Source organism: Bison bison, unplaced genomic scaffold (genome assembly GCF_000754665.1).
Source record: "Bison bison bison isolate TAMUID 2011002044 unplaced genomic scaffold, Bison_UMD1.0 scf7180017864118, whole genome shotgun sequence".
Lineage (NCBI taxonomy): Eukaryota > Metazoa > Chordata > Mammalia > Artiodactyla > Bovidae > Bison > Bison bison.
Window position 1 is genome coordinate 1,624,493 of NW_011494690.1, and position 21,939 is coordinate 1,646,431.

At 36.2% G+C, this 21,939-nt stretch overlaps 1 protein-coding gene across 1 annotated transcript in view; it reads left to right on the plus strand.

The window, feature by feature from the left end:
• The window catches only part of DMXL2 (Dmx-like 2), a gene marked incomplete at its 5' end in the record, with an annotated part of 169,766 nt that overhangs the window by 105,834 nt on the left and 41,993 nt on the right, over positions 1–21,939 (plus strand). Inside the window, 7 exons of the mRNA XM_010839555.1 lie at positions 3,580–3,699; positions 5,895–6,122; positions 8,238–9,914; positions 13,120–13,230; positions 16,778–16,947; positions 19,592–19,689; positions 20,117–20,282. Of these exons, the coding sequence (XP_010837857.1) occupies positions 3,580–3,699; positions 5,895–6,122; positions 8,238–9,914; positions 13,120–13,230; positions 16,778–16,947; positions 19,592–19,689; positions 20,117–20,282 (2,570 nt within the window). The remainder of the gene's footprint in view (positions 1–3,579; positions 3,700–5,894; positions 6,123–8,237; positions 9,915–13,119; positions 13,231–16,777; positions 16,948–19,591; positions 19,690–20,116; positions 20,283–21,939) is intronic.

The window sequence follows — 21,939 nt, forward strand, 5'->3', positions numbered from 1 at the left end:
CTTTCACTGAGTGTAGATCTTTTATCACAAGTCATCAGTCTCATGATTTTTGACAAATACACCAGTTCTGTGATTATGTTTTTTTCTGGGTAAAGAACATATGTGGGTAAAAATTGGATATATTTATTTTTTAATTAAACTTTTTGGGATGTAACTGATTAATAATGTTGTGATAGTTTCAGGTGGACAGCAGAGGGACTCAGCCATACATATATGTGTACCCATTCTCCCCCAACTTCCCTAAAAATTATATTTTGAAAGATACTTTCACTGGTGACATAGCCTTTTGCCAATAAATGTTATTTATGGAATCTAGTTTAATCGTTTAAAAATTTAACCTTGATTGTTCAACACTACAGTTAAATTATTTTGATTGGTAGTAGGTATCCCTGTGGTATCTTAAGGAAGCCAATTAATTGTAGTATAAGTATACTAAAGATTATTGATGACTGTAGAAGGAAGATACTATGTTGTATGGTATATATACCAGGAAACTCAGATACTCTGAGCATTAAAGGTACTGTCTCATAGATTTCCTTTCTGAAGGGTTGTATTACTTTCTTCTTGAGAGAAAGTAGTTCTCTTAAGGCCATTCAGGGGTAGGATGGGGAGGGAGGTTTGAGAGGGAGGGGACGTATGTATATCTATGGCTGATTCGTGTTGATGTATGGCAAACACCATCACAATATTGTAAAGAAATTAACCTCCAATTAAAAATAAAATGTAAAAATGTAAACCATATGCTGTTTAGTTTAAACTTTTATTATTTAGCTTAAAATATTCCTTTTAGAGGTTACAACTTTGTAATTATAGAACTTTCATGTTCTATTTGAAAGTGAAATTTGAAAATAGAACATACTGAGTAGAATACTTTCTGTTTGAAGACAGGAAAGATATGTCCTACTTTAAGAATTCATTTTCTGTGATGAATAGTTTTTAATTTTCAAAGAGTTTCCAGATATTTTATCTGGTTATAGCTTGTAAGTATTAGAAGGTCATGAGTATAGCTTTTATCACAGAATTATGTACAGACTTTTAAGGAAGACATTTCTACTGAATTTGTATGGTTAATTTGATTTCCTTTAGTGGAAAATCAGAGTGAGTTCCTGTACTCTTTGAGGCTAGCTCAAACATCTTCTCAAACATCAGCATGAATCAGCCATAGGCATATATATGTCTCCTTTAGTTTTTGTAGTTCCCTCAATATTCTTGATTTTCTAGCTGTTTTCTTAAGGGACTTGACATGTGTGCTTCTCCTCTTCCCTTACCCTGCTGCATGGTATACACTGTTAAGTGTTTTGTTTTTGGCTGTGCTAGGCCTTTGTTGCTGCGTGGGCTTTTCTCTAGTTGTGGCAAGTGGGGGCTGTTCTCTAGTGGTACACGGGCTTCTCATTGTGGTGGCCGATCTTGTTGCGGAGCACAGGCTTTAGTAGCTGCAGCTCACGGGCTCAGTGGTTACAGTTCCCGGGCTCTAGAGCACCGGCTCAGTAGTTGTGGTGCATAGGCTTAGTTGCCCCATGGCATGTGGGTTCTTCCCAGATCAGGGATGAAACCCGTGTCTCTTGCATTGGCAGACAGATTCTTTACCACCGAGCCACCAGGGAAGCCCAGCATTGTTGGTTCTTAATTTGTTTGGATCCATATCTATATAGAGTCCACACGTAATGTTTCATTTCTAGGAGTCTTTTAAGCTAAAGCAATCCCCCTTTATACTCTTATTATGCCACTAATTTGTTTTAGAGAAAGTTATTTTATAGCAGTTTTTCTGACCAGTTACTTGTGGATGTCATTTAAAATTTTTCCTGTGAAGTGCAAATGAACTCTTATGTCCATCACAGAAGGACATAAGAAAGAACAGAATGTTAGGATGTCTCATTTTTAGTGATGCTAGGATTCAGAAAATTCACCTGGTGGCGCCAGTGTAAAATATGCCAGCAATCTATTATCTCATGGTTTCTTCCACTGATATTGTTGCTTTTCAGTCAATTATTTCATTAAGGATTGTTCAAGTATGATTTTCTAGTTTTATTAATTCTCATTTATTTATTAGCTGGAAAGCATTTGTAAGGAAAAGCTTTTCCTTATCCACGAGAGCTTTTTGGCTGTCTTGAAATAGAGTTCTTTTTAGAAAAGTCAGAGTAAGTGCTTAGTTCTTTCTCTTTAATTGATTTCAAAGGAGTTTGTTCCCAGGTTCCTGCTGGTGGTTGTGGATGAATGTTGTTGTCTTTCTTTTTACTTTGTGTGTCATTATGAACCCATTTTAGAAAAACTCTTTATTGAATAATATGCATACAAAGATATATCAATCATTAATTTTTATATACTTAACATATTTCAGTGAGTACAATAATAATTTTAGTGTTCACATTGTCCTATATTAGACTGGTAAAGATACTTTGAATTGGTCCTGAGTCCTTTTGACACAACCCTATTAGTTTTGATAATTTGCTTTCTTTCAGGCACAGCAAGATATACCAGCCTTCTCTTGTAAATAGCCTTTGCAAGAATGGAGTCACCCCCCGCCCCCAAATTGTTCCTTCCCATGGAGCATGGTATTCAGAGGCCACAATTTGCGTTTTAGCAGTGCTCCTTCCCAATGAGTTGCCATTATGAGTTTTCATTTTTTTCTATTCTTTCTTTTCATTGAATGAAATATTCTTTAAATTCTGTGGTGCTTTACAGTTTTCAAAAGTCTCACGCCCATAACTTCATATAATGTACAGGTTTACATTTTTCAAGAAAGTTTTTGCTGTCCTTTGTAGATCTCATTATCCTATATGAAAAATGTAATTGTCAACAGGAAAAATTATGTTCACAAATAATCTTTTCATAAAATGTAAAATTTCTAAAAAGTCTCTTCGGTACCACCACGATCAGCCCTCCATCCATGACTGTTAATTTTTTTTTAATGCTATCTTACATATAGAAAAAGCAGAATATATGTTTACTTCATTCTTTGCATTTAATTTCCAGTTTTCCATTTAAGGAGTTGGTGCCCCACTTACTTCCAGGGACATCCAGTGAGGCTGACTTGCTCCTGGGCTTTTCTCCCTCTCTTGCTTTGCTTTCTGTCTCTCTCTCCCTTTCATTTCTTCCTTTCGGTCCTTCTTGTCCTTCCTTTCCTCGTTTATTGTTAAGTGCCCTCTCATTTTTGGTATTTTTATGAATGTGTTTTAATAAATTGTGTTCATTTTTATTCTTTGTTGCTCAGATGGTCCCATCTTTGATCAGTAGGCATCCATTCATGTTGGCTTTTGTACTTAATGACATAGCCCCATTAGTCTTTGATAGCCACTTAACTTTCAGCACAAAAGATATAAAACTTTCTAAACATCTTTTCTTCCTTTTCCTTCCAGTTTCTATACATACCAAGAGATTTTGTTTAAACAAATGTCTTTCTCTTAACCCTATAGAAACATGTGAACGTGTGAAGTCACTCAGTCGTCTCCGACTCTTTGTGGCCCCATGGACTGTAGCTTACCAGGCTCCTCTGTCCATGAGATTTTCCAGGCAAGGGTACTGGAGTGGGTTGCCTATAGAAACATGTTAACTTAAATATTTCTTTTCCTGTAACAATAGGATATCGGCCACCACCATTTTCAGAAAAGTTCTTTCTAGTAGTAATTGAAAAGGACAGCAATAATTGCTCTATTCTCCACATGTGGCACCTTCATCTTAAATCCATACAGGCATGTTTAGGTAAGTAATTATATAACAATTTTATGTAGAGACAATGTGAGATAAATTCATTTTTACTGGACATGCTTTAGGTTGGTTAAAATGATGATCCAGTGAACTGTAAATTGAATTGCTGAGTTGAAGTATGTATATGCCAAACTTTTAATTATAGGGCCATAAATTGTTAATTTGAAACAGGTTAATCTAAAAACAAACCAAATGGGTTCATTGAGACATATTAAATTAATAAATTTGATTGATTTTTAATTAGTGTGTACTAAAGGTCTATTATGACTCTGTTCTAGATACCATGTCTCTATAAGTCAGTTTTGCCTGTAAAATTAATATTATAATTTTTTGTTGGTTAATACACACTGTCATCTGATGCTGTGCATATTTGCTATAGCATATCTAAAAGAAGCAGATTTTCTATTTAGAAAAATGTGATTCTGAAGTTCAAAAGGGTGGAACTGATTTTGTGGAATATTAGGAAATGCAGCAGTGATTAAAAAAAAATTTCAGCCACACTTTTGCCATTCATGTTCATATTGATGTTTTTTCAAACCAGAAGATGTGTAATATGAAGTGCAGAAATTGATTATGAATCTTTCTTTTTAAAACAAACTTTGACTTCCTGAGAGAGAATTTAAATGAATAATTGCATGGTTAGCCTTATCAAACTGAATCTGCCTTAAATTGATTAATCCAAAATTTTTGAGAGTTTTGAAAATTGATGATTATATAATTTTAATGATTTTATACATACTAAACATTACAGAAAAATACTAGTGTATATGTTTTTTGTTCCCTTGGTAATCAACATCATCATGTAACTATGTAAATAGCAGTTCTAACTGGGCCCTGAACTGGCATTGAAAAAGTCAAATGATGCAGTAGAACCTTTACCCATGCCTGGTTGAGCCTAATCCTCTTGTGGTAGGAGGAATCCCCAAATTTTTTCAAAGCCTTTGGAGTTAATTCTTGGCATAATGTGTTGTTTCACAGAAATGCAGGAGTAGAGGGATCTAAAATCTTGTCAGGAAGATAATTTTATTTCTTTTTTTTTTAATTGAGGTAACATTGGTTGATAGCATTATAAAAGTTTCATGTCTACAATAGTTAATTTGACTTCTATATACACTACAGTTTGCTCATCACCAAAAGTCTGGTTTCCATCTGTCACCATAGAGTTGACTCCCTTTACCCGTTTCACTCCCCACCACCCCACACACACATCCTCTTTCCCCTTTGGTGACTACCAATCTTTTCTCTGTTTCTGTGTTAGTCTTTATTTGTTCATTTATTACTTAAAAATATTCCACATATGAGTGAAACCATATGATATTTATGTTTCTCCATCTGACTTATTTCACTTATATAATACCCTCAAGGAAGAGAATTCTTAACCTACCAGATGGGGACAGAGGGTGAGATGAACATACAAATATAATAAACAAATGTTGCAGAGTATCTCATACATGTCACAGAAGCACAAATAACTAAATCTGCTTAGAGATTTTTCACTTCACCTAAATGCGAAAGCTGAAAACTTTTTAAACAAAGATCAAGATCACTGTGCTTACAAAGCCATTCTACTAGTACTGTCTGAAGTTTGTCTGAAGTTTCCTATGTTCTTAAATCGTGTTTATTGTTTCAGTGTTTGATAGTTGATAGGCGGGTATTTTAGTGTCTTCTTTGCCACTAGCTAATTATAGGAGCTTAGGAAAATCATTAAGCTTTCCAAGTTTAAATTTCTTCATCTCTTGAGTGAGTCAGTACCTTGTTATTTGTCAATTTGATTTATGACCTCTCTCTTTCAGAAACACCTCGGCTGCTTATTAATGCAGATTTCTGGAATCTACCCCAGAACAACTGAGTCAGTGTTTCTATGTTTAGGCCTGAGAATCTTCATGTTAAAGCTTCCTCAAGTTTTTGATGTGTTTTCAAGGTTGAAAACAGTGAAACTAGGGAACATAAGTTTTTTTTTCCTGTATCTTACATGTTGTGCTTCTTCACTGACAGTATCCCTGTGATGTAATTGATGATGCTAAGAAAGGGTGAAATAGTTTAAGAAAATTCTCTCAAGGAAAATTTTAAAATTGATCTTGTCTCCAGAACACTTTGAAGAAACTATATTTCTTATATTATAACAAAGTATTGTTCTAGTTCATGTACACAGAAATGATAGTAATCTATTTCATAATTTGTTTTCAAAGCTAAAGCTTCAGAAGGTGTTTCATCAGAGAGTCTACTTTCAGTCCCTGGACAGAAGCATGTAGACTCTTCTCCAGAAACCTCTCCTAGCATGAGCCCCATGTCACATTCCTCATCAATTGCCAACCTTCAAACTGCTAGTAAACTGATTCTGAGTTCTAGATTGGTATATAGCCAACCTCTTGATCTCCCAGTAGGAGTTGAAGTAATAAGAGCAACACCTTCAGCAGGTAAGATGTTAAAACTGGACACTTGTAGCTCAGAGCAGTCTTCAGTGCATAAGATGGATGTCTCTTCTGAAACAGGTGTAAATTTGACACTAAAAGTTTTGTTTTCTAACAGACTCACAGACTTAGAAAATGAGCTTATGATTACTAGTTGGGGGAGGATGGAGGAAGGGATAGTTAGGGGGTGTGGGCTGGACATGTACACACTGCTGTATTTAAAATGGATAACCAATAAGGTCCTACTGTATAGCAAAGGGAACTCTGCTCAGTGTTATGTGGCAGCCTGTATGGGAGGGGAGTTTGGGGGAGAATGGATACATGTATATATATGGCTGAGCCCCTTTGCTATCCACCTGAAACTATCACAACATTGTTACCTAGCTGTGAAAAGTGAAAGAAAGTGTTAGTCTCTCAGTTATGTCCGACTCTTTGTGACCCCGTAGACTGTAGCCCACCAAGCTTCTCTGTCCATGGAATTCCCCAGGCAAGAATACTAGATTGGGTAAGCATTTCCTTCTCCAGAGGTCTTCCTGACCCAGGGATCAAACCCACATCTCCTGCATTGCAGGCAGATTCTGTACTGTCTGAGCCACCACTGCAGTATAAAATAAAAAATTAAAAAGAAAGATTTGTTTTCTACTAATGATGCATCTTTTTAGAAATATGTATATATTAGAAATTATTTCCTGTGATAAACATAAAATAAATACAATCAGCTTGTCAGACTATGGTGTGGATGTTTTAATGCAGGGTTTCTTGCCTGCACTGTGGTTTCCAGGGAATTCTCCAGGCAAGAATACTGGAGTGGGTAGCCGTTCATTCCCTTCTTCAGGGGATCTTCCTGACCCTGGGATCAAACCCATGTCTCCTGCATTGAAGGCAGATTCCTTACCATCTGAGCTACCAGGGAAGCCCCCTATAAATAGGAATACTGTGATAGCAAAATTGCAAAGAACATATATGTTCATATGTGAATTATTGAAGCTTTTTTTTTTTTTTTAAATTAAGGCTTTTCATCCACATTGTGTTATTATAAAGTATGTTTGAACAGGAGTTGGCAGATACTTTGGGGGGAAAATATAGGATACAAGTTTATAGTTTGGTTTGCTTAAAGTGATACTGACTTTAGCAAGGTGGATAAAATAGTTTGGAGAACAGGACTGACATCTGAGTTTAAAATGATCTGTCACTTGCGGAATTTGTGATTGAGGAGTTCCTAGAATAGTGTTTTTGAAGAATCAAAATCAGAGTTTCAAGACTATTCCAGTTAGTGGTGAATGATTTTGAGTACGAAATTCTCTTACTCATCCCTAGCTTTTGAAACTTTCAAAGTATTTGGAAAGCTTATGATATATGCAAATAAGCTTACTAGAATTAATAATGGTAAATTCTACTTTGCAGGGAATTTATAAAATGCTTTAAAACATCTTACTGGACAGTAACACTCCAAGGGAAGTAGTAACATAATCCCCATTAGATAGGTAGAACAGACTCAAATGTTTAAGTGGCTTTCCTACTGTTAGGAAGGCGTTGATAGACTGGAACTTGAATCCAGGCTTTCTGATCAATCTTAAGATTAAGATCAACCAATCTTAATCACTGTTACCCCTCATGTTATAGTTGACAATAAATGGGAAGTGTTAATCTTTTGGCCATCAGGAATAAATGGTTCTAGTTCATTGTTAGGAGAGCATGAATTAAACCTGTGAGAAAGGTGAGATCTAATGTCTGTCTGGTTGACTGAAAGCATTTTGTGGTGGAGTAGATCTAGTGTCTGGATTATTTGAGGGCCAGTTAGAGGAATTTGAAGGGCAAATTCTAATGACTGTTAATGTATTTATGATGAAAGTGATAAAAGATATAGCATGAAATTCCAGTGAAGTGTGTGTGGTAAAGATGTAATTTATAGCAGATAACAGGTTTATTGATTGATTAAACTTTGACTTGTTTGATTGATTTTGAGTTTTATTTTAATGAAATATTTGATTTAGTAAGGGACTACAGAGTTATTCTGAACAAGCTCATAGTGGATTTGAATTAATCACATTCTAGACTTTGAGTATTAACATATTATTTTGTGATTCTCTTATTATGATGACCTACTTTTTCTTTTTTAAGGCCATTTGAGTTCCTCTTCAATTTATCCAGTGTGCCTTGCACCTTATTTAGTCGTTACAACTTGTTCTGACAATAAAGTACGCTTCTGGAAATGTTGTATGGAAACCAACCTACAGTGTAAAAGTGATGAGAAGGAAACCTATCATTGGAGAAGATGGCCCTTGATGAATGATGAAGGAGAAGATAATAGCAGTACAGTGAGCATCGTGGGAAGACCAGTTGCTGTTAGCTGTTCATACACGGGTCGCCTTGCAGTGGCTTACAAACAGCCGATCCACCACAATGGTTTTGTTTCGAAAGAATTTTCCATGCATGTTTGCATATTCGAATGTGAATCTACAGGAGGGTCAGAATGGGTTTTAGAACAAACAATTCATCTTGATGATTTGGTCAAAGTTGGGAGTGTACTTGATTCAAGGGTCAGTGTTGACAGTAATCTCTTTGTGTACAGCAAATCAGATGAACTTTTGAGCAAGGATAGATACCTTATTCCGAATATCAAACATTTAGTACATTTGGACTGGGTATCAAAAGAAGATGGTTCCCACATTCTCACAGTGGGGGTCGGTGCTAATATCTTCATGTATGGGCGGCTTTCAGGAATTGTGACTGAGCAAACCAATAGTAAGGATGGAGTAGCTGTCATTACTTTACCACTAGGTGGAAGTATCAAGCAAGGAGTTAGGTCACGATGGGTTCTACTTAGATCTATAGACTTAGTGTCCTCTGTTGATGGTACACCTTCATTGCCTGTCTCTCTCTCTTGGGTAAGAGATGGGATCTTGGTGGTAGGAATGGATTGTGAAATGCATGTATATGCGCAGTGGAAGCACGCTGTCAGATTTGGAGACGTTCACACTGATGGTTTTGAGGCAGAAGAGACAGCAATACAAGATCATTCTGCCTTTAAATCTAGTATGTTGTCGAGAAAAAGTATTGCTGAAGGAACAGCTATTGCTGATGATGTTTTTTGTTCACCAACTGTAGTTCAAGATGGTGGCTTATTTGAAGCTGCGCATGTCCTTTCCCCTACTCTCCCACAGTATCATCCCACCCAGCTGTTGGAATTGATGGATTTAGGGAAAGTTCGCAGGGCCAAAGCTATTCTCTCTCATTTAGTAAAATGCATTGCAGGAGAAGTTGCAATAGTTAGAGATGCTGATGCTGGAGAAGGCACTAAGCGACACCTCTCTCGAACCATTAGTGTAAGTGGCAGTACGGCAAAGGATACAGTCACCATAGGCAAAGATGGTACTCGGGATTATACTGAGATAGATTCTATTCCTCCACTACCCTTGTATGCATTGCTTGCTGCTGACCAAGATACAACCTACAGAGTTTCAGAAGAAAGTACCAAAGTGCCACAGAGCTGTGAAGATCATGCAGAAAGTCAACCAGAGGACCAGTACTCAGAGCTGTTCCAAATCCAGGATATAACAACGGATGATATCGACTTAGAGCCAGAAAAGAGAGACAACAAATCAAAAGTAATAAATCTTTCTCAATATGGACCAGCTTACTTTGGCCAAGAACATGCTAGGGTACTTTCTAGTCATCTCATGCACTCAAGTCTACCAGGCCTTACCCGTTTGGAGCAGATGTTCCTTGTAGCTTTGGCTGACACGGTGGCTACCACCAGTACTGAGCTTGATGAGAACAGAGATAAGAGTTACTCAGGTAAATACTCTCACTAAAAATTTAGAAAGTTATTGTCAGTAGAACTAACTGTCTGTGTTATTTATATAATGACTCACGTATTAAATTGCAATCTTTCTTTAAACCTTACAGGGAAATGTTCTCTCTAGTTGACAGTTACTGTTAGGTAATATGATCAGTTGTGAAAGAAAAGACAATTGGGGTAGACTCTGACTTGTGCACATAACTTATGTATTTGTGATATCTGTGTGTATCCTCACCTGAGTTTTTATCCTGAAACTCTTATATAATTTTGGACATACAGTCTTTTTTTTTTTTTTTAACAGATTGATTCTGTTTAAAAATAAAAACGGTTTATTTTTATTTTGCTTTTAGTGATAAAAATGGTCCATTTGTTAATTTTACTATTGAACCACCAGGTTTGTAAGGAGCTACCCCCCCCCCACAACTCCCCCGGCACAACTTGTTCATCTTCACATTTCTAGGTATAAATAATTTTATTTATAATCACCTAATTTTCTCCAAAAAGTCTTGAGAAAGAGGTTTTCATACATTTTAATGTAACGTGTGTCTTGCTTAATTCATTCTGTAACCAGAAAAATTTTGGCTACCTCCTGAAACTAGATTCCATTCTTTTTTATGCAGATAGTTGAAGGTAATGGTGTTGATTCTAAATCATGACATTAGCAAAGGATACCGAAAATGATTGATCATTCATTCATTCAGTAAATACTGTGGAGGAGTGAACAATTGCTATGTGCCAGGAGCTTCATGTACTTTATCATATTTAAGTATCACAACAATCTGCTAGTAGGTAGCCATTATTATACTTGATTTTTTTAGAGAAAGATACTGAGAGATTCAGGAACATATAAGATCTCATAGATAGTAAATGGCAGAACTGGGATTCAAATGTGGATAAATCATTGCCTCCAAGCCTGTATTCTTTTAATTATTTCACAGGTTTTACAAGTTTGAGGAAAAAAGTCTGTTCCTCAAAGCTACCTGGAATATCTCTCTTCATATAGACTTATGCCCTTGTAATGTGTCTCCAAAGTTTTTTGTAGATTAAAATAACTGTGACTTTTAGAGGATTTTGCCTATGACTTATTTTATAACTCTTGTAATTAAAACTTTTTTGAATCATTATGAGGTTGTATGCAGTAGAGCAGGATTCTTCCCAGAAGAGCCTTAAGCCTTTGTTTCAAACTTAATATTTATTAGTATATATTAGAGATATTACTCTGGGGTATTAAGAAAATAGCTATGTCACAATCTGTGAAAAATGGTTTAGATTTTCAGATATAAAACTGTATCCTTCAGTTCAGTTCAGTTGCTCAGTCGTGTCTGACTCTTTGTGACCCCATGAATTGCAGCACGCCAGGCCTCCCTGTCCATCACCAACTCCCGGAGTTCACTCAAACTCACGTCCATCTAGTCAGTGATGCCATCCAGCCATCTCATCCTCGGTCGTCCCCTTTTCCTCCTGCCCCCAATCCCTCCTAGCATCAGAGTCTTTTCCAATGAGTCAGCTCTTCACATGAGGTATCCTTAAGTAGGCAATATAAAAATTGTTCCTCCTATCATAGACTTTCATGAGGTAGATGAGGCAGGAATGAATGTCTCCATTTCACATGTGGGAAACTGAAGCTCAGAGATTAAATAGTTACTTATCTCAGTTGATGGATTCTAAGTAAGTGAATCCCTCCATTGTTCAGATGAGACAACCTAGAGGTATTCCTGACTCAGCTTTCTCTCACGCCCCAATCTAGTCCATTGTCGTATGCTGTTAGTTCTACTGTGTGGAAACTCCAGACATTTCTCATCACCTCTCCTGTTACCACTCTGGTCCAAGTCACTGTCACATCTTGCCTAATTATTGACAAAGGCTCCTAAAACTGGTTCATTCCTGTTACTTCAGTCTGTCCCTCACATGGGAACTAGTGATTGTTCTAAAACAAAATCACCTTAAATCTCACCTCTGCTCAGTAAACACTGGTGGCTTCCCATCTCACTTTAGAAAAAAAGCCAAATCCTTCAAGGCTCCAGGTGATCTGTCTTCACATCACTCTACTGCACTGGCTTCCCTGCTGTCCCACAAACACACCAGGCACAGTCATCTCAACATCTTTGTACATACTGTTTGCCCTGCCCGAATACTTGTCTTCCAGATTTAGGCACCCTTCACTCCCTAACCACCTCAGATTTGTGCTGAAATGTCATCTTGGTGGAAAGTTCTTCCCTGGTTGCATAGTATAAAATAGAACCCTCTTACTCCAGCACTCCCTTTTCTCCCAGTCCGGCTTTATTTCTCTCTGTAGCATTAATTTTCCACTAGACACATTACTTCTTTGTTGTTTCTCCCTGTCTCCTAAGATGTAAGCACCCTGGAAATAGGGACCTTGCCTTATTCCTGCCCAATCTGCAGTACTAAACTGTGCCTCCGATGTAGCAAATGCTTAATTTGTTGAATGGATACATGAATGAGTGTATGAACAAATACAGCTGATGGGAAGTAGAGCTGGAACTTTGACAGTTTAAAATGTTTTATTTTCTTCAAGAAAATATTTGATTCAATACTCTTGAGTACTTCCTAAGTGGCAGTTACTGGGCTAGGTGCTGTTAGTATTTTTATGTTGCTTTTATCCAACAGTGGCTATAATTTTGAGTTAACTTATCATGCTTTCATACCTCTGCTCAACTTTTGACTAAGAGCAAATTTGTGAGATCAGAATTGGAGTTCAACCTGAACTTGGTAACACTAGCCTGAGGAGTCAAATATGGATAGTACTGTATTTCATTTGAGCTAACCAATCTAGAAAATATTAACCTGTTTAATTATATAATAAATAAGTTTACTATGTAATTCCTAGTTTTTAAAATAGGAAAAATTCTCATAGGGAATATTTTTTAAAATTATACCTATTACTTTTTATTGGATTTCAAAATTTCTTTCCTTTTCATTTATTATGAGTAGCTCTAAGTACTATTATTACCTGTACTGATAGGTGCTTACATTTTTCTCAAATTTTTTCTTTTGACCATTTTATTATATACATGTACTTATTGAGAAGCTATATGCATTGATAAAGATATTGAAGTATTCAGAAAGGAATACACTCATATGTATTTTTTGTAAATTATTATTTAATGTTTATTTTCTAACTTTCCATTGGTTTATGACCTGTTGCATTCCTTTTTCCTTAAATTTATATTGTCTTTAAAGGAAGAGACACATTGGATGAGTGTGGTTTACGGTACTTATTGGCGATGCGCTTGCACACTTGCCTTTTGACATCGCTGCCTCCTTTATACCGAGTACAGCTACTTCATCAAGGTATTGTTTGAACCTTTGTGCAACTTTTATTTCATATTGAAGTGGTTGGTATATTCACTGTTGTGTATAAACGTTAGATAAGTCATCACATGCATACCCATCACCAGCCTTAAGATCTTCCTGTCACAGGGTACCCACTTACCCTTTAACTGTGTTATTTTTCGGCTGTACTCTGTGACTTTTGCTCATCTGGCTCAGTTTCTCAGACTTCAGTCATCAAAAGTCATAGTAATTTAGGAGTAAACTGGGTAGTCTGGTGTTATAACCTAAAGTGGTCCTGAATTTCTATGATATCTGATACCCTTGCTTTAAAAATTTTGCCCTATGCATTGTTATTTGTGTTTACTTTAATATAAGCATTATAAGTTATTTACTCACAACTAAAGCTGATGTTTCAGGAATATCTGCCACATAGTAACCCAGTAGATTTGCATACTTCCAGCACACTGCCACATATGCTGATGTGAGATATATAGACTTATATCAGCCCCCTAACTTAGAGATTAAAAAATCAAAACTGTAGAGTTTAAAGTGACCTGGCAAGACACAGGTTGTTAGAGTTTGAATTAGAATTCCAGTGTAGTGGGCTGTATCCCTTTTGAAACCAGCATCTTGGATACAGCCCCATAAAATATGTTTTAGTATTGTAGGACCTAGAATGTCAGGCTTTATAGTTCATTATTCTTACCCATAGTACTTACCCTTTACCGTCAATAAATGCTTTTTTGAAAATATGATTCTAACAGCTGTCTAATAGTCTATCATGTTTTTAAACTATAATTCATCTATCCTTAATTTTTTTCTAAAAATACAAATTTTGTTTTTTTTCTTACTTGAATTATCATGCTACTGAATGACCTTACAACTTTACATATAAATATTCATATATATCTAATTACTTCCTCATATTAGTTTTCTGGGGGTGAAACTACTGAATCAAAGGGTTTGAAAATTCTTAACACTTACAAGTATTGCTACTTTCAGAAAGACTGTGCTAACTTAAATTCCCAGAACCAATGTTAATGATGCCAAAACTCAACTCATTGCAATACTTGATATTATCATTTAGAACAATCTATGCCATTTGGAATCGGAGAAGGCAATGGCATCCCACTCCAGTACTCTTGCCTGGAAAATCCCATGGATGGAGGAGCCTGGAAGGCTGCGGTCCATGGGGTCTCTGAGGGTCGGACATGACTGAGCGACTTCACTTTGATTTTTCACTTTCATGCATTGGAGAAGGAAATGGCAACCCACTCCAGTGTTCTTGCCTGGAAAATCCCAGGGATGGGGGAGCCTGGTAGGTTGCCGTCTATGGGGTCGCACAGAGTTGGACACGACTGAAGCGACTTAGCAGTAGCAATGCCATTTGGAATAGGTTAAAAAATGGTATCTCAAATTTTAGTTTTAATATTTTAAATTTTAGTTTTAAATGATGATCAGATGGTACTGAATCACTTAATGACAATTATGTACATTGCCTAAGGAGACTTAAAACACCTCAAATTCCTAAAGCTTTGTCAAATTCCATTTTCCCTTTAGTACAGTTAAAACATTGGAGATGAGAAAAGTGACTGGTATTGTCAGTGATGGTCTGGTAACAGTTTTCAGGGAAAAACTTAAATAGTTAGTTGTTGTTCAGTCGCTAAGTTGTGTTTGACTCTTGTGACCCCATGAACTGCAGCACACCAGGCTTCCCCATCCTTCACTATCTCCCAGAGTTTGCTCAAACTCAGGTCCATTGAGTTGGTGATGCCATCCAACCATCTCATCCTCTGTCCCTCCCTTCTCCTCCTGCCCTTAATCTTTCCCAGCATCAGGGTCTAAGTAGCTAGTAGACAAGCTAAGAAGAACAAAGATATATTGCAAAGAATAGCCTGATGTTGGTAGACAAATAAAAATAAGTGCCTGTTGGTGTGCCTGGTTTTTTCTTCTTAATACCTTTTTTCACTTCTAATAGTTAGGTTTCCAAATAGAGTCACTGCTCTCTTAATCTTATTTTTGAACCAAATTCCTCTGACATGCTTGTTGTGTATTTTGGTTTCCTTTTAGTTATACCAAAAATTTAATCAATGAAATTTATTTAAGGGTATAGGGTATATTTTATATTGTTATTTTATATTAAAATGTTTGTGTCAGCAAAAGTATGCATTTTGCATTGGCTTATAATAGCAATTTCTAAAGAAGTGTCAATTTTTTTATAGTTATTTCATACACTGACTATTTCTTAAACCAGACAGATTTGGTGGTGGTGGTGGTTTTGTTGCTAAGTTGTGTCCAATGCTTGTGACCCCATGGACTGTAGCCTGCTAGGCTCCTCTGTCCATGGGATTCTCTAGGCAAGAATCCTGGAGTGGGTTGCCATTTCCTTCTCCAGGGAATCTTCCTGACCCAGAAATCAAACCCAGGTCTCCTGCATTGTAGGCAGATTCTTTACCAAGTGAGCTGTGAGGAAAACCCCGGACAGATTTAAATAGAGAATTATCTGCATTTTAGGGTATGACAAAATACAAATTGATGTTTCTAAGTTTTGTTCATTTTCCTCTACATTTATAGTGACAGTTAATTTGCATTGATTCTGTGATACGATTTCAAACACAGTTGTATAGAGATGGTAGCAATGAGAAATGTGTTGAGAGTCCTGTGTTGTAATGTGACTATCAGACTGTCATTGGTGTCAGGCATTTCTTTGTTTCCAAAGGGATTCTTGCGGATGGCTGACTTGACTGTCTGGCTTCTCTCCTGGGATCCTCAGGGTTCTTCCCGGGAGCATTCTCACTGTCTCACATCTCTCCGTGGTTCACTTCTGTCATGTTTCTCTTTCACCTGCTCCAAGTGGAGTAAAACCAGTCATTCAGCTGTTGACAGACTCATGGAGGGTGTCACTAAATCCATTTTGTTGCCTCTAATACAGCCTAGATCCCTGTCAGTTTTTTTTTTTTAATCAGGGCAAAAAAAGTATTTGCTGTATACCATCAGTAATTAGGCAGCTTTAAACTCTCTTTTTAAAGGAGACACCAAAGACAGAGGAACGTGCCTCCTAACAGTTCTTCCTTGGGGCTGTCATTAAGGTGAGAGTTTGCTTTCAGGTAATACGTATAGCTTCTTGACCAGAGGGATGAATGGGGCAGTTTTCAGTGTCCAATAGTGATGGATATGGTCTGCAAGCAGGTGGCACTGTGAAATGGGACCTACATGTTCATGGAGCACATAGGCTTGACCAGACCTTTTATTCTTGATTGGTTTGGTATGTGTGAAAACGTATGAATGGCTCAGTATTCAAATATCTTTCTTTCTAGTGATTAGCTTTTAATGTTTCCATTCTTCCAGCAAATATATTTCAGAAAAAGAATTTGGTTTTGTGTTTCCTGTCAATGATCTTGTATTTAGATACTTACACTATAAAAGTTTGAATGAAGAAATCCTTTCATACTTTTTTTTTCTGCTTGAAAATTCTCTCTAGGAGGAATTACATGAGTATGTAGAAAATTACTTTTGTTTGTTTTGATAGAGTTCTGATGCTTATTATTTTGTCTTTTTAATTTAGGTGTATCTACTTGCCATTTTGCCTGGGCTTTTCATTCTGAGGCTGAGGAGGAGCTGATTAATATGATTCCAGCAATTCAGAGAGGGGACCCTCAGTGGTCTGAATTGAGAGCTATGGGAATAGGTTGGTGGGTCAGGAATATCAACACTCTTCGAAGATGCATTGAAAAGGTAAGTGTATGTCATTGCATTTTGGAGTTAAGTATTTTCTTAGAGCATAAAAGATATCTTCAGAAAACCTGTGGTGAGGGATTCATCTGTACATCTTGAGATCTTGAGAATTTCTTAAATAAAAATTTTTGGACATTTCTGAATCTTGACCTTTATAAACTCTCCATTCAGTATATCAGTTATCTTTTACCATATATACTAAGTATATAATACTTACGGAATATAGTATATTCTGCTATCAGTTGAGATGTGTCCCGGTTTAGGAAAATACAAACTGTATGTCAGTTATATACATTAGATAGAAAAAACATTGTTTTTATAAAACAGATTCTCTGCATGGCTAGGTTAATACATAACAAACTTCCTTTGTACATTTAAAATACCATTCAAAAAGTTTTGATTTGTGGCACTTGAGGAAGATATCTATGGCAGCAAATGAAACATGCTATAAATTTCAAGATGGGTTTTTGAAATCAGTTTTCTAGTAGAGAAGTTAAAAAATTTTTAGTAGAAGCTGAAAATTATTTCAGTGTTGGCAGAAACTAACCATGACTGAGCACTTTTTGTGTACCAGGCTTGGTTCTAGTTGCTTTTCATAAAATATTTCATGTTATCTTCTCATTGGCTGCATGTTCCTATCTTGATTTTCCACCTGATAGAACTATGACTCAGAGAGTTTGGGTAAACAGTCCACTGAAATTCTCAGAAGTACAATTCATGATACATTTGTGGAGTATGAATTCATTTCTTTCAAGAGGAATTTACTCCTCTAAAGTAGTAGTTCTCAAATTTTAGTGTCTGAAGAATCACCTGGCAAACTTATTTGAAACACACATCCCTCACTTCCACTCTCAGAAATTTTTTTTTGTTTTTTTGTTTGGCCGCACTGTATGGTTTGGGGTAGTTAATTCCCAGACCAGGGATTGAACCTGTGTCCTTGGCAGTGAAAGTGGCGAATCCTAACGACTGGACAACCCGAGAAGTCCCCATTAAATTTTTTCCATATCCCGAAGCAAAGGAAAAAGAGGAGATCCTATTTTCTCTGAAATGTTCAGATGTTGCCTACAAAGTCTCTTTAGTTTTTTATCAACAATGTGTCTTGTCATTATAAATTGAGTATTTCTTACAATACATATAATTAATTTCCACAAGTCATTTATCTCTTAAAATTCAATCAAAAGGATATGTAAGATTTTTTCTCTTGAAATGTATGTTATAAATCATTAACTGAAGATGAATAAAAATTCTTGTAAAAATTATTAAATATTGAAGTACTAAAATAATTGAAGGCAGAGAAAATGCTTAAAAAGGGGGAGGAGAAATAAAAGCATTGAAAGTAAAGCATTTTTGTGATGTGACTTTTAGGTATCTTCCCCTGTCTCTCCCATGCCTTGGTAGTGTTCTACTCTGCCATCAGGCAATGTTAGCTGAAAAAACATATCATTTCGCTTCTCAACTTAGTTTTATGCAGATGTTAGCTTGGTATGTTTGAGAAGTATATGGTCTGCATGGTACTGTGTTCAAAACAGTATGTATGTATGTACAATTGTACATACATGTACATACATGTACATACATGTACAATGTACAATATGTACAATAATGTTACTGGGTTAATAATTTTTAAATTTACATTGAGTTCATTGGTTCTGTATAATTTAGCAAGTTTGGCCATATGGCTCAAAGGGGGGTTGGTTGTCTGTTGTGGTACATGGGGAATTAGGTATTCATTAAGACTTTTTTCTTGTGAAATTTCTAAGAACTAAAATTTGAAGGCCGTTCAAAATAACAGAGCTTCGACCATCTACATTTTAATTACATGCCAGAAAGCATGTGTCAGTCCTTCAGAACTGTCAAATTTGATTGAAAAATACCAAGTTATGTTTGTTTAAAAAAAGAAAAGAACATTTATTTTTGCCTGTAGTTTTTTAAATGTGTGTGTGAGTATAATTGATATTTGTTCATAGATGTCTATCAATATTGTAAAATCACATATATTTATATACCATAGAAGTCAACATTTTAACTTTAACAAAACATTAAGGAATTTAATATGCTTAATTTTTAAGAAAAGGTCTCACCAGGAATTCTCTGGTGGTCCAGTGGTTAGGACTCTGTGCTTCTACTTCTGGAGGCCCAGGTTCAATCCCTGGACACAAAACTAAGATCTGGCAAGCTGAGCAACACGGCCAAAAAGAATAAATCATGTCTATCAAATATTCTGCCTTCTTTATTGTTTCCTGTGTTGGTTTTGTCACTGTCTGGTTTCTAATACCTTTTGCACCCCTTGTTTACTGTGTGACCTCAAGTAATTCAGTTAACCTCTCTGTGTCTCAGTTGCTTTGTGTAAAATGGGGATAGTAATAGTACTTCTTGGATCAGGTGATTCAGTAAGACAAATGAAAGGTGCCTGGTACATGGTAAGTAGTCAGTAAATACTAGCTGCTGTTACTGTTTTTATTGTAATTACAGGTATGCCAAGGGTTGTCTCTAGGAGCATGTGTTATGAGCTACTGGAGACTGTGGAAGAGAGTCATTTCTTCCCATCGTCATAGTTTCTGTCAACCATGGAAGTAGTAGGGAAACATTAATTGTTGTAATTCTTATATCAAATAGTTAATTCAGTTTTTTATTGACCATTTAGGTTGCCAAAGCTGCTTTTCAGCGTAACAATGATGCCTTGGATGCTGCATTATTCTACCTTTCAATGAAGAAGAAAGCAGTTGTGTGGGGTCTGTTTAGGTAAATTGCTTCAACATTTAAAATGATTTAATGGAATGAAGATTGTGCTGTGAATTGAAGATGTAACACTTTTGAAAGTACTTGGATAAATCAGTTTCCTTATTTGTGCCTTGGTTTCTTTATTTAAGAAAAATAAGCACCGTATTATTTGAGCTTAACTAAAGAGTGGGATATTGTTAAAAATAAGTTGATGAAAACAGTTGGGAAAGTAGAGTGCTCTTGCTTCCTACTTACGTGTACGTATTTTGAATTTTCTCCTTGTTAGAAGAAATGAAGCAAAGCTTGATAACAAATACATCTCACTAAAGTTGTTGTTCTTCTTTTAGCTGGCTGTTTGAGATTTTCATTGTCTATTTTCATATATTCTGTACAGGATTAAATATTTGAAATTTGGTTTAACCACTTATGTTTGTGCTCTGGTACCCAGGTCACAGCATGATGAAAAAATGACAACATTTTTCAGCCACAACTTTAATGAAGATAGATGGCGTAAAGCTGCTTTGAAAAATGCTTTCTCTTTGCTTGGAAAACAACGCTTTGAACAATCTGCCGCTTTTTTCTTGCTAGCTGGTTCATTGAAAGATGCCATTGAGGTATGTCTGAGAAAATGTGCTATGAAATACCTGTAAGAGCTTGAAAACCTTGGAAGGTCATAGAGTAGATTGTAATGTTTGGTCATGTGTTTATAAGGATAGAGGGTAGAGAATAAACACAGAGGTAACTAACTAACTTAATAGCGGCACTGTGACAATGGAATTATAAACAGATGCAAGTGAGAAGCATAAATGGGACATTTTATATAGAGAATACTGCATTTCAAGGTAAGTATATGCATTTCAATTATAAATATATAGAAGAAGTGGTTTATGAATATCTTCTTCCTGGCCATCTTGTGATTCTAAACTATTGAAAGTGTGCACAGGTCAGAGTCCCCTTACTTGGTATAGACAGGCAGATATTTTAAGTTCTTTTTCTTCTAAATGAAATTCATAGCTAAGGAACTGAGATCACAGTTTATACTGTTTTGTAATGTAGTCATCTTAGATATTGGAAGGTGAGTGGGAAGAGATAAAACTTTGCATTTTTGGATATAGAATCTTGATAGCTGATTAAGAGAGTAATTACAGATATTTCTATTTATGAGATAGTCTTCTTAGGATATCAGTTATAATGAATAATCCAAACAGGTGAAGGAGAAATGTAATTGGAAATAATACATCATGGAAAATATCCAGCAAAGTGAAAGTACTCTGTATAGAATTAGTCCTGTTTTCAAAATTATCTTAAGGTGTGTAACTTTTTAAAATAACAAATATTTATAATTTTCAGATGGGAAGTTTAGCCTAGAAAATACTCAGGCAAGAAGAGAAATATTGATTGAGATGCTCATATTGCCTGAAGGACCTCAGATTCTCAGATGAGTAGTTACTTTAGAATACAAACTCAAGAGAGAGTAAGAATAGCGTATGTAGCTTTATTTCTTAAGCTACTTGCTATGTAAATAGAAGATTCTTTTAAAATAGTAATAATTGTGTTTTTATATGGGAATATATTTAGAAATTAAGAGGAACTGATTATATCACAGGTGTTATTTAATTTAAAAATGAACCTTGTTTAAATTAATCCAAGTCTAAGATGGTACTGATATACCTTCTTTTATGCTTATTTTATAAATGAACTTTCTAGATTGGAAGCTACTGAGTTCTCAGTTCAGTAGCTCAGTCATGTCCGACTCTTTGCAACCCCATGAATAGCAGCATGCCAGGCCTCTCTGTCCATCAACAACTCCCGGAGTTTACTCAAACTCGTATCCATTGGGTCGGTGATGCCATCCAGCCATCTCATCCTCTATAGTCCCCTTCTCCTCCTGCCCTCAATCCCTCCCAGCATCAGGGTCTTTTCCAATGAGTCAACTTTTTGCATGAGGTGGCCAAAGTTTTGGAGTTTCAGCCTCAGCATCAGTCCTTCCAATGAACACCCAGGACTGATCTCCTTTAGGATTGACTGGTTGGATCTCCTTGCAGTCCAAGGGATTCTCAAGAGTCTTCTCCAACACCACAGTTCAAAAGCATTAATTCTTCAGTGCTCAGCTTTCTTCACAGTGTAACTCTCACATCCATACATGACCACTGGAAAAACCGTAGCCTTGACTAGATGGACCTTTGTTGGCAAAGTAATGTCTCTGCTTTTCAATATGCTATCTAGGTTGCTCATAACTTTCCTTCCAAGGAGTAAGCGTCTTTTAATTTA